General features: G+C 37.1%; 1 protein-coding gene across 2 annotated transcripts in view; it reads right to left on the reverse strand.

The window, feature by feature from the left end:
* Positions 1-12827, reverse strand: part of LOC108717088 (unconventional myosin-VIIb) — a 64922-nt gene that overhangs the window by 22977 nt on the left and 29118 nt on the right. For both annotated transcript variants that reach the window (XM_018263849.2, XM_041563407.1), the window contains exons 10-26: positions 12578-12654; positions 10748-10867; positions 10219-10352; positions 9643-9853; positions 8089-8224; positions 7828-7988; positions 7092-7229; positions 6419-6577; positions 6143-6241; positions 5832-5926; positions 5525-5609; positions 5219-5437; positions 5009-5137; positions 4128-4316; positions 3511-3672; positions 1455-1535; positions 37-164 (exon numbers count right to left, since the gene is read on the reverse strand). In XM_018263849.2, coding sequence (XP_018119338.1) covers positions 37-164; positions 1455-1535; positions 3511-3672; positions 4128-4316; positions 5009-5137; positions 5219-5437; positions 5525-5609; positions 5832-5926; positions 6143-6241; positions 6419-6577; positions 7092-7229; positions 7828-7988; positions 8089-8224; positions 9643-9853; positions 10219-10352; positions 10748-10867; positions 12578-12654 — 2323 coding nt within the window. The remainder of the gene's footprint in view (positions 1-36; positions 165-1454; positions 1536-3510; positions 3673-4127; positions 4317-5008; positions 5138-5218; positions 5438-5524; positions 5610-5831; positions 5927-6142; positions 6242-6418; positions 6578-7091; positions 7230-7827; positions 7989-8088; positions 8225-9642; positions 9854-10218; positions 10353-10747; positions 10868-12577; positions 12655-12827) is intronic.

A 12827-nucleotide genomic window follows, 5' to 3' on the forward strand; every position in this document is an offset into this window, starting at 1 on the left:
TTTCCTTGATAAATAAATTATAGCATGGATACCTACCTAATTTCCGGGCGCAGGATTCCGTTACCAGCAATAAAATGTATTTTTTCTAGGTTAGACATAGGTTTATCAATGATTGAGCTTTCTTCCAGTAGAATCTCTTCCCCATTGCTCAGTTGCCTAGAAACCTGAGATGAAATCAAAAGTAACTTCCTATTTACAAAACATATGACTTATGGTAGCGCTGCATTTTGTTGGATATACTAAGGTACTAATACATGCAAACCAATTGCATTTACATTAAATGCCATTGGTGCAGTCCTCTTTGAATTTTATAGTAGTGCCCCCACTAATGTTTATTGCATTATTATACAAGCATCCCAATGTTGCAATATTTAAAAAAAAATTGGTCTAACTTGGTAATACCCAAACTGACCTAAACCATGCCCAATTTCCAAAAAACCTCAACAACATATCCTATCCTAAAAATGGTCTAGTAACCTTCATCTTCTCCTTCATCAGGTCCATGGCATAACTATAATTTGCAGCTATCCCTGCAAAATCTACCTAGGGCCTCCAAATCCTGCCTATATATTAGATATTGCAATTGCACATCAGTTAGGACCTCACTCGGCACTCTAGCATCCAGGTAACTCTATAACACAAACAGTGTCGGACTGGCCCACAGGGATACCAGGAAAACTCCCGGTGGGCCCAGGTGTCAGTGGGCCCTCCTGCTTCAAAACATTTGGCATATTTCATGGCCATTACCTATTTCTATGAGAACAAAGAGACTAAATAGATGGAATAATAGATTATAGCATGTAAAGCAAAGAGAAGAGGAATTATAATAGTACTGAGAGTGGGCCCCTGATCTAAGGTATTTTGGTGGGCCCCTGGTCTAAGATTTTTGGGTGAGCCCCTGGTGTCCCAGTCCGACACTGAGCACAAACTTTAAAACCTCAGAGTTATGTATGCAAAACCAGCAAATTGAGTTATACCTACAATATAGTAGCCCAGACTGAGACTGCATGTAAAGCAAATTGCAGAGTGAGCACAAGAGTTAGACCATGAATACAGCCATGATGGGGCGGATGATATTTTGACTTAAATGTAAAAGGTCATTAATGCATAGTATGGTGGTGTTTCGCCTCATTCTCCTGTTCCATGTTGAGAACAGGCTAGAGTTTTGAGCATCATCTTTACAAAGGTTTATCAATGAATCTTAAAATATGAAAAGTAACAAAACAACAACAAAAAGAGGTAATACTGATAGCTTGGGTTAAAAAGAAGCACTTACATTGGCATTGTGAAGAACCAATGTACAGAAACACCCCCACAGAGGCTCCACAGGTGAAATTCAAAGAGAAATAAGTGATCTGAGGTCATTACCCGCATTATTAATCAAGGAAAGAGGGATTAGTCGTAAAACAACGTGCTTCCATGTGGATTATTACCCAAGACTCTATATTCATTACCTGCCCTGCCAGTTTTGATGCTCTTTTTAATTTCATGGAAGAAATTTCCTTTCCTTTTCCCTTCCTGTTAACTCTTGGTGACTGCAAAAACAAAACAGATCTTTTTTATGTTTTGCCAATCATTTAATACAGGAAAAACTACATTTATGTTTTTATTCTTTCTTTTGGTAAAAAAAAAACCAAAAACAAAGAAAAGAAAAAAAACTGTATTACCGCATTATAGTGAAAAAAAATGACAATTTTGACAAATACATTTCCAGTAAAATTCATTACACATTTTCAGTGGTATTAAAGCTATAAAATATAGTTGTTATTGAAAGCATTATCCGTGTCAGTCACTTTCTATTGTCTGTCCTGGTGGTCCTGACTTTTGAAAGATGAAGCAGAAGCTAAAGAGGTTATTTAATAAAGTTGGAATGCCAAAAATTAGAAATTAATTAATAGTTAATTTTACTATAAAATCCAAATTTTTTGTGAAAAAAAAAACCTCACATTTTTCGTTATTTATTATACCCCGAGGATGGAAAAAGTCTGAATCCGAAAAACTGGCATCTCAGACTGAAGTTATATATAAGCCAATGTGAGAAGTCATGAAGATATCCTGATCTGCGCTGGATTTTGAGCAAAAATCCAAAGATTTAGTGGCTTTTGGCCAAAATCCGAATTTTGTATGATTTGAATTTTCGTTAAATTTTTCCGACTTTTTCGAGTTTTTTCCCACACTGGAATTTTTCGGGATAATGTATTAATATATAAGGAGAAATAACCTGTATGGATTTGGTCAGAGTTTATTTCAGACAATAATGAGATCAATTTGGATTTTGATATAAAACTTCTAAAAATGCTCTGTTACATTAATTCAGAAACAGAACCAGCAGTGCAGAATTACAATTTAAAACATTTACACAGCAATTAAATAGACAAATGAGCACAAAAAATGTGGTTATTTACCAAATGATTATTGTTATTTACTTTATATTGGAAAATTGCTTGGAACTGCATTTCCTCACATCATGCGAAATGTTATTTTTGGGTTTACACCTCCTTTAAAACTCTGGCAATAGAATGTGTAAAATTTATAAGGGGTAATTTACTGACGGATGATCAGGAAGATGCAAAGTGACAAGAACAGATAACACTTAGCCACCATTATGTTTGTGCAGCCTGAACATTTGGCAGAAACTAAAAGGGCACAGGTGTTTGCTCGGTTCTGTGCCTCCCCTATGAACGCAGCCTGGCCAGGATTCAGTAGCACTGGGTGGTCAAGGCAAGAGGTGTAATCATCATCCCCACGCCCTTTAATTTCCTCCTAATTCAGGTGTGGGGCAAAGGAGCACTTACGGTAAGGAGTTGCAGAGTGCACGACCCTGGTTGTAAGTTCTTATTGAATGAGTGCTCTAGCACTGGAAATTTTTAGTGGTCTTCCCAGACCAAAAATATATTGCAACTATAGGTTGTAGAAAGAGTTTCTGCCTGAAAATGTTGCGCATATAATTTGTTGCATTATAACAATTATACAATACATTTTTTTTAAGTTATGCAAGAAATTATATATCATATTAATTTAAGGTTGTCATTCCAGAGCAGTATTGCGCTGGCATTGTAAAAGGGAGACGTTTGGTTTTGGGTCCACAAAGAAACCCTTAATTAGACACTTCCGCAGGGGGGCTATGCAAAGGCGTTATCTATATCTGCCTTCTGAGACAATTCAGAGTCACACCATTTGGGCAAGGAAGCTGTGTCAGTCATTTCTTGTGATCAGTTGATCTAAAAGAAAGTAGCTGTGAGCCTAAGCTGCAGGGGGGAAAGTTATTAGAAAATATATGGATTATAGGAAAGGATCCACATCTCTTCTGTCATAGGATTCACATCCTCATTACTCACATATTGGTTATGAGGAGATCACATGCTTCCTAATGATACCAAACATGGCCAATCTATACTCACAGTTAGGAGGGAGGGCAGCAAATGAACTTTCTGGGTGTTGGTATGTTTTGGGGTACATGCTTTAATTTTATAACAATATAAACAATCCCTTTATTTTCCTCCCACTTACATTAGCTTTGATTCCTGCACTCATATTGTTTTTCCTGGTCAAAGTGTCATAAATTTGTGTTATCACAGAACTTCTTTCGCTGCTGGAATTTGGTGCGTAAAGTACAGGTTCTGGAAGCTCCCCCATAAACCGAAGAATGATCTTCCAAACAGCCAGGGAAGCCTAAAATTCATAACAGAACACAACCCTCTGTCAGACAATGTCATACAAGAAGAATTTGTTTGCCCACTTTCCCCCTGAACTCCCTCTACAATCCTGGGCCTCCATGTAGGATCTCTAGAGCTCTGCACCTGACCCCTATTTGGTTGGCTAATCCAGAGCTTTACATGTCCCCTTTGTCTACAGACTGAGTGCAGCTGTGTCTCCTCCAAATACTTGTAATAGGTGCCAGTCGATTTTATTAGAAAAATGATTAGCATTACTAGAAGGATTGCGGAACAGAGTTGTCAGATCTTCAAGGAAAAAGTTTACAACAGTACTGATGTACTCTTACATTGTCCTAGTAGCTATCAACTTTCTAATTAAGCAAAGTGGAAAAGGTTCCCAATATTCCTAGGCAATCTACAATATACCAGAACAGAATATAACCCATATTCCAGAAAAAGAGTGCAACTTACAAGTACATCATTCTTGTCTTCATGGTACAGTAGGGGCTGTTGCAATGCCTTTCTTATATGTGTATCTGTGGCAGAACCTTGGAAATAAGTGGCAGCAAACTTAGGAAAGGTAAATTCTTCTTCTTTATCTGGTTCATGCAGCAGTGTGTCCAGATCTGTCTCATCTGAAAATGGAGAAGCATCCATGTCCTGTGCAAGGAGGTGTTAGAACAAATCACAATTATCCTGAGTGACAAAGTAGAGGAGCTTTTCCCCATGGGTTGAAATGTACAACATAGCTGAAGTAAAAAAAATCTCTACTTCTTCAGAAATGGTAGGAGATGTGCAGTTTTTATAGACTGCTAGAAGAACACTATGCTCTCTGTTGGTAGTAAATGTGATTCCCAAGTTTGCATATACTTATATCATGCAAGGTGCAAAGAGGGTCATCTTGGACTTTATAAGGGTCATTAACAAGCAACAGGGTACATAGTACAAAAACAGGTACAAGCCACCATGTTTTGTGAGCTTTACTTTCTGTCCCATTGTTTTCATCTGTTGCAGCAGAGTTTTTTTTTTTGCATTTCCTTACACACTTTGCCCTCAGGAACTGGTCTCCATTCTGGAGTGCAATGATCTGCACCTTCCCTATGAATATACTTCTGCCTGCCCTGCATTCATGATGGGCAGATAGATGCAGTTTGGCAGCTACTCCTCTGTCCCCTAACTTGTACTCTGTGCCTTGCATCTAGCACAATGTGCAAAGTGCAGCAATGCCTAAGATTCATGTTTGGGAAAATAAGCATTAAGGGGCATGAATCTTTATTCTACACCCCTCATTGCTTTATGGGGCTTTTGTAAATGAGCCCTTATCAATGCCTGAGATTTAAGTGACCACTTACCATAGCAGGTAAAAACCCAAAGACTTGCTCCACCATCTCTAAATTTTCTTTCTCCTGTTGCATCAGAAGAGCTTTTTGCATCTCTTTACGCTTCTCTGCTGCCTCCCAATCTTGTTGACTCAAGTACTCCTGGAATCAAAGGTTAGCAAGTTTAGTACAAATGAACAGAGAACTAGATCTCACCACAGACTTTATGGACAACATACTTACATTTCTCCTTATCCTCCTGTATTCATTACGAGCCAGCATGCCCCTAGTATATGTCTGAAGCACCAGGACAGCATTCTTCTTTTTTGCCATCTTACTGCGCAGTAAGTACCCCCGACTTAAAGCCTGCAGCTGAATGATGATCGCTCGTTTTTTCTGATATTCTGCGTGGACTGGTCTGCTTCGTATAATTGCCTGCAATCTCTGAAAACCATGTTGCATCTGACACAAACAAAAGATTTGGATTAATACTTAAACACCCTCTTATACACCACACTGGTACCCTTACAGGAGAACATAGTAGTTTACCTTCTGGAAGGTTTTTCTGCAGTTATAACCTTTCCAGGTGGACTGAATTTTTATAGCAGCTTCTCTCTGTCTGAGAAAGCGCTTTCTGAAAGAAAAAAAGATTAAATGTGTTGTGCTAAATATTATGGATTGAATTGTATACAAAGTAAAGAATATTGCAATTAAATCTCAACCTGGAAAAAGTTTACACAGTAAAGATAACTTAACTCTAGGTTCAAGTGAAAAAAACAATATTATTTCAAGTGCAATGAAATACAGTATAAAGTGAGCAGCCATATTGTTCTGCTCTTTGACAATGATAACTCACCTGTCTTTATACCCCCTTACAACCTTTTGGATACGGATAGCGCTAGCGGTTATGGCTTTATCTCGTTCTACCTCTAATTTAGTGTCGTGATTATCCTGAAGGGAAAATAAATTATATTTAATTTGTGCAATAACCAAAAAACAAAATGCACCCACCTTTAATTATAATGTGAAATGCAACTTCATAGCTATCAACTGGACCCCCATCCCGCTCCCAACAACACCTGCTATATTTTCCTAGGAATGATATTCCAACAGGGATTCTAGTAAAGTAATGGTAAATTGCATGAATGTATATCATTCCACGGTTACCTTTAAGAAAAGTTTGGTCTTTCCTACTTTCCAGTCTTCATGTTTTCCGATCACTGCCTTGGCTATGTCAATACAACCTTCCCGGAAGTTTTCCTGTAGCTGTGGGGAATGTGTTTAAAACATGTCAGCAATATGTTTACATGTTTGCAAAAACAAATAAAATGTACATTAACTGGTTGCTCATAACTCATAGATAAACAGACACGTGAAGCCCAGGGAGTAGAGCAAAGATTGGGTGTTTCTTAATCAGTCATTCGATGTGATATCTCTACCTACCTTTTTGCGATAGGGAGACTTTAATGGAAGCAAAACACGATATCTCTGGAAAAATTCAGAAAAGCTATATCGGATTGGGTATCCTGCTTTCCGGATCCTTATTGTCTCCATCATTCCAGAGTATTGCAGTTGCCGGATGCACAGTTCTCGATCAAACCTCTATGTAATAATTTCAGAAACAATATTAATAAACTAAACAGAGTGTTACATTATGTCAATTATTAACATCATGTATGTGAACACCTTTAAGGGGTTGTTCACATTCCAAACCCTTTTTCAGTTCAATGCTTTTCAAATTGTTCCCCAGACATAAAGACTTTTTTTAAACTACTTTCCATTTTTTTTATTTTTTACCGTTTTTCCAAAATCTAAGTTTAAAGTTTAATCCCTGTCTCTTGTGTCGGAATCGGAAAACCAATTAACTTGGCTAGATACAAAGAAACATTTGAATGGATGCTTGTAATTGTGCTTATATAGAAGTAGAGAGGATAGTTCATACATGCTTTTCAGTGCAAATATTAGGATGCCGCCCTGTGGTGCTGGAAGGGTTTTAGTTTAGACTGCACTGCTATTATTGCACAAATAAATTAGAAATAGCTAATAAGGCAATTGATTTTTGAGCACAATTATACCTCTGTCCATGTCAAACACACAAATAACCCTAGAAACCTACCTGTGGCTTTTTAGATTCGTTAGGCTTGATGCATCGGATGAAATAAGGTTGGCAACTTTCTAAGATTTTCATCAGTTGTTCCAGAGACTGTTTAAACTGTCCCCCCAGGGTGGGCAGAGACTTATTGGTATCTGCAGTCTGTGTAACATTTGGAAAATAATGTTATGCACATGGGGAAAAAATAATTTTTAAAATTTACAGTTACGCGCACAATTCTGTACACAAATATAACACAAATATCTACATTTCCCATGTTAATATAATTTTTTTAAACAAAAAGTACATAACCTCTTCATTTTGTTTAAGCTGTTATTTTTAAGCATCTCTCTCTTGTGTGATATCAGTGCAATACATTTATGTATATAAACATCTCCAGTTTATATACATGTGTCATGAAGATGATTGTTTGCAAATAAAATTGGATCATGGGCATTTAGAAACCAAATCCATTGTCCTGTGTTGAAAACTACATTACAAGTCAATAGACAGTAACTAGATGTTACTGGGACCCACAGCAAATTATTTTTCAGGCCCTCAAAATGTCTAGAGATTGGCCTGTTTTACCAATATTTATTGAAATTGTATATGAATTAGGGTGGCTAGAATCCCACGTCAAACCCATGAAGTAGCTCATGCACCGAGAACAAATATTTCTGCCAAACTTGAGTAATACATGTTAAAATAACAAAATAATGATGTAGTATTGTTAAGAATCAGTATAAGAGATGAGACCAACCTTCTGTGAGTGGTTCTTTACAATGTGTCTATAAGTGACAGAACCTGATGGTTTTGTGATTTTCTCCAATTGGAAGACCTGCTTTAGGAAATGGCTGCTAGAGCTATGGATCATAAGAATTATGTCTGTACTCAGAAGGTCACGGTTCTTGTCCAAAAACCCTAAGTGAGAAATAAGGTAATTTACAAACATGAGAGGCCAGTGAAATGCATTTCAATAAATATATATAAATACCATTATAGTGGAATAAGCAGTTCTTACCTTCAGTCTCATAGTAGACAACCCCTGCATAATGGTTAATTCCAAACTTGGTCTCATGCACACTTTTTGAAGCAATGTAAACGTTGTTTTTACTGTGAACGTTATTTAGCTTCAACAGCATGGTGGCATCAGTACCCTGAAATCGTTTTGAAAAATGGAATTCTGTGCATTACCGTATAATTATAAGGCATGTCATTGATTTGTGCTGTTTACACATACATATTGCAAGAAACATGATCACTTTAAAAGTCATCACCAGAAAATTTGTATAATCAAATGAAGACTATCATTCTTGTTGTTATTATTATTACACAGATTTACCAATATATTTTACAGAACTGTACAATAGATACAGCATACGTACAGATTATAGACAAATACTGACAAATACAGGAGATAAAGAGGGCCTAGTTTACTATAACTAACTAGGAGAAAAGAAGAAAAGGATAGGAGACGTGATGGCTTAAAGTTTCTGTAGCAAATATTGAATCACAGGGCAAGTATTCCCTATAGGTTTCCTCTGGTTATTCTGCTTACCTCCCAGTCCCACACTCCACAAACATACAGAAAGATTGATTGGCTCCTGTGTGTGCATGGTAGAGACTTCACCTTTGAATTAACTTTTAGTATGATGTACAGATATTCTGAGACAATTTGCAATTGGCTTTTATTATTTGTAGGTTTTGCATTATTTAGCTTTTTATTCATCAACTCTCCAGGTTGCAATTTCAGCACTGTGGATGCTAGAGTCCAAATAACCCTTGCAACCATGAACTTATTTGAATTAGAAATATGGAATATGGCTAGGAGAGGGCCTGAATAGAAACATGAGTAATAAAAAGTAGCAATAGCAATAAATATGCAGCCTTACAGAGCATTTGTTTTTAAGATGGGGTCAGTCAACCCCATTTGAAAGCTGGAAAGAATCAAAAGAAGAATGCACATAATTCAAAACCTATAAAAATGATGACCAATTAAAAAGTCAATTATAATTATAGCCATTCTATAACATACTGAGGCGCAGATTTACTAAGCTCGAGTTCAAATCCAAAAATATTCGAATTAGAAGTATTTTACTTCGAGGGTCGAATTCGAGGTTTTTTTTAACCCTCGAAATTCAACCCTTGATAAATCTGCCCCTAAGAGTTAACTTAAAGGTGAACGTTTTACTTGGTAGGGATTAATGTGAATGATGAACAGTAATAATAATGTTCTATGCTGACACTTTCATCAGAAATGAAGTACGAAACATACCACTCACATTAAATTCACACAGCAGTAACCCAATAATGTTTACTCTACCAATGGGAACTACTTTTCAGTCATGGAGTAAACAATGATTCTCAAAACATTTAACCCTGTTTTATGAAAAGTACATTTTCGTGTTAATGAAGCTATAGACAACCTTCCCCATATATCATACCTATTACATTCAAGTGGGTCTGATATTGTTGGTAAGTTTGATCTTGGGGTGAACTTGGTTATTCTCTTTACAGTCAAACAGGACATTTATGTCAAAGACTGATAAATAAAGTCTCGAAAACAATCTCCTACCTGTGGGAATTTGCTCTCCTCGTCAATAAGTGAAATTATGTTCAAGGGCCGTAGGGCGATGACTTCTAATGTACGCTGGTTGTCAGAAAAATCAATGTGTTCCCATGCAATCTGCTCCGCATTGTATTCCTCCTGCTCAAGCTTGAAGATATGACGCACAAAAAATTGTTGCAGATGCTCATTTGCAAAATTTATGCAAAGTTGTTCAAAGCTGGAGAGAGAAATTTTTTTTATCTGTTTATTTAGAAAACATTTGTGACATGACTTAAATTAATTTAAATAATTTAGATCAGAGCTAACTAGCTGGAGGCCCATGAGCTGGATGTCACCATTCACATGATTTTTATGATCACCCTGCTTAGCCCAAGGGTGCATAGAATTTTCTGTAAGATACAGTATCATCATGTTCATTAATCATGTGGCACAGGTAATTATGTATATATCAATATTTTATCTCGAAAATGGTGAACTGTATAAATGTTTTGAATGTCATGCTGCAAAAGGAACACTGATCCATTTTTACTTTTCAAACAAAAAATTTAACTGAAATGTACTTAAAAAATATAAAAACCGTACCTGTTAGTATTGAAATGCTCAAATCCAAATATGTCTAACAGACCAATAGACCTGCGCTCATTCTCTGGGTCAGGCATGAATATAGCTTTGTTTATTTTAGTTACAATCCACATAAACAAGCGACCATATATGCCCTAGGGTATAAAAGGTTTTAAATGTATCAAAGTAATAAATGTCATTACATTTCCTGTAATATAGTTATTTGAATGCCTTTTATATGATTGGTTGGCAGTAATTCATTTCCTAACTCAATCATTTTCTCAGCATAGGAGAGCATATGGCTTACTGAAACAGTAAATTCTGTATGTGGCACAGTTAAAGTAGTGTGGTTCCACATAAAGCAAAAGGCTTATGCAAAACAGAAAAGTGCACCAAATGGTGTGTTATTTTTGCCTTCCGAATTGTAATCAAAATAAAAATAATGCCACCATAGACTGTAATGTCTTTATTAAAAATGTCTGCCTCCATCAGTCCCACCCGTGTTACTTAAAAGGTCCTCCTTTGTGCCTTCTGGCCACGGAGTCATTACCTTCACAAATGCATCCCTGCAGTCAGATGCCTGTGTGGAGTTCAGGGGCTTGGACACACTTTCCCCACGGACAATTATAGTGTGATTAGTTAGACAGTTTGTTAACTGAGCAGAATCCACCTAGGAGAAACAAGACGAGACTAACTGCAAGGAATTTACATGGTTTAAGGAGATATATAAACATTTTTCATTTGACTTTTATATTCCTGGAATATCTAAGGCAGGAATTGTTTGTATCCAACTATATCCAGAAGGAATAAGCAATAAGCTTATTAATAAGCATTAAACATATCCTTAATGACTTGGAAGCTGGACCCTGCATTCACTGATTTAGGCACATCCAGGGTGGTCAGCCCAGCTGTTAGGAAAGCTACAGGCAGTGTTGGACTGGGACACCAGGGGCCCACCTAAAAACATTAGACCAGGGGCCCACCAAAGAACCATAGACCAAGGGCCCATTCTCATTACTATTAATCTTCTCCTCACTCAACCTCTATTCTCCTAGTCTCTATTCTTTACATACTATAATCTATTATTCCATCTATTTAGCCTCTTTGTTCTCAAAGAAATAGGAAATGGCCAAATCTTTAGCAGCACCCTGCACCTGTGCCCACCGGGAGTTTTCCTGGTATCCCTGTGGGCCAGTCCGACACTGGCTACAGGTATGTTATAGAAAACAGACACCAAAAATTCTGAGATCACTATAAATAATTTTTTTCAGTCAGTTTTAAAAACAACACATTTTGTTGTTATGGAATTATGGCAAGATGCTATGCACTGTTATATTTTGTGATAGTAACTATTTATTTGGAAATAGATTTTACAGAAAGGGAAAGACTAAAATAGGTAAGGTAGGACAGTTTTTAGCCAGAATATTTTTTAGTTTTAACTTTAAACAATTATCATTACTATTTTTTATGTGGGGAGTTTACAAGGGGGGCATTTTTGCCAAGACCCTTGCTTCACTGATAATGGTTTATAAGAAGATGGAGCTTCTACAGGACAAAGGATATACAATCTAGGGAAAGGGTCGGACTAGGCCAGCGGGACACCGGGAAAAAACTGGGTAGGCCCCAGCCATCGTGGGCCTAGATCTGCCTGGCGATTTTTCCCTGCCCCCGACAGGTACTCGATGGTCGCGTGGAATCGGGTTGCGGCCAGCTGATGAAGGAGGGCCCTTAAGTTGGCAGGGGGGAGTCGGGACCCGGAGCAGGTGCATGCGCCCCTGACAAGGCAGCCCCTGTGGGCCTGGACCCCCCAGTCCAACACTGTCTAGGGATACACTGAATCCATCATTTTTGGATTTGGCTGAATACTGAATCCATAAAAGATTTGGTAGAATTGTAAACAAACCATAATGGCCATATTTACATTTAAGAAAAAGTTTCAACTGTGAATAAAAAAATTAGCATGTTCCAAAAAGTGCTGGAATTCGTCTACTCTTGGATTTGGTGAACCCCTTAATACAAACAAATCTGTAAAATGTCAGCAAACTGAAATTCTACTATTTAATATTTAGCCTGTATGTTGCTCTCTTCAACAAAGTAAAAACATAATTTTCTTTATGCTTCTAGGAAACCAGCATAAACACTCAAAAGCCAAGGGGCACCAGTACCCAAATCCTGCAAATAAAATGTTTGCATTCACTGCATAATAAAGTAAGAAAAAACTTCCCCCAGTTACTTTTCCAGCAAGCAGTGCTATAAATAAATGACTGAAGCGTGGAACACTGATACAATATACGAACAATATGGAACACTGATGGGCATTAGTGCTAGACCTTCTAATAATAAGTACTGGTTTCAAAAGATAATAACCTTGCCTGCTTACCTCAAGCAAAGTAGCTACTGAAGACAAGTGAATGGACTCACGAACATCAGAACATTCAAGATTTCCACACATTGCACCTGCAAATAAAAGTTAAATAAATATGAAATTCGATTTTCAATTGGAAACTCTCACCACTGGTTTAAATATTTTTATGGTGTATTAGAAGCAAATTAGACATTAGTGTTCCCCAAGATGTTAGTCTGATTTAGAGCTTCCCTTGCTGTAATACAGTATATACAAGGCATATATT

Source organism: Xenopus laevis, chromosome 5L (assembly GCF_017654675.1).
Source record: "Xenopus laevis strain J_2021 chromosome 5L, Xenopus_laevis_v10.1, whole genome shotgun sequence".
In the NCBI taxonomy this organism is placed as follows: Eukaryota; Metazoa; Chordata; class Amphibia; order Anura; family Pipidae; genus Xenopus; species Xenopus laevis.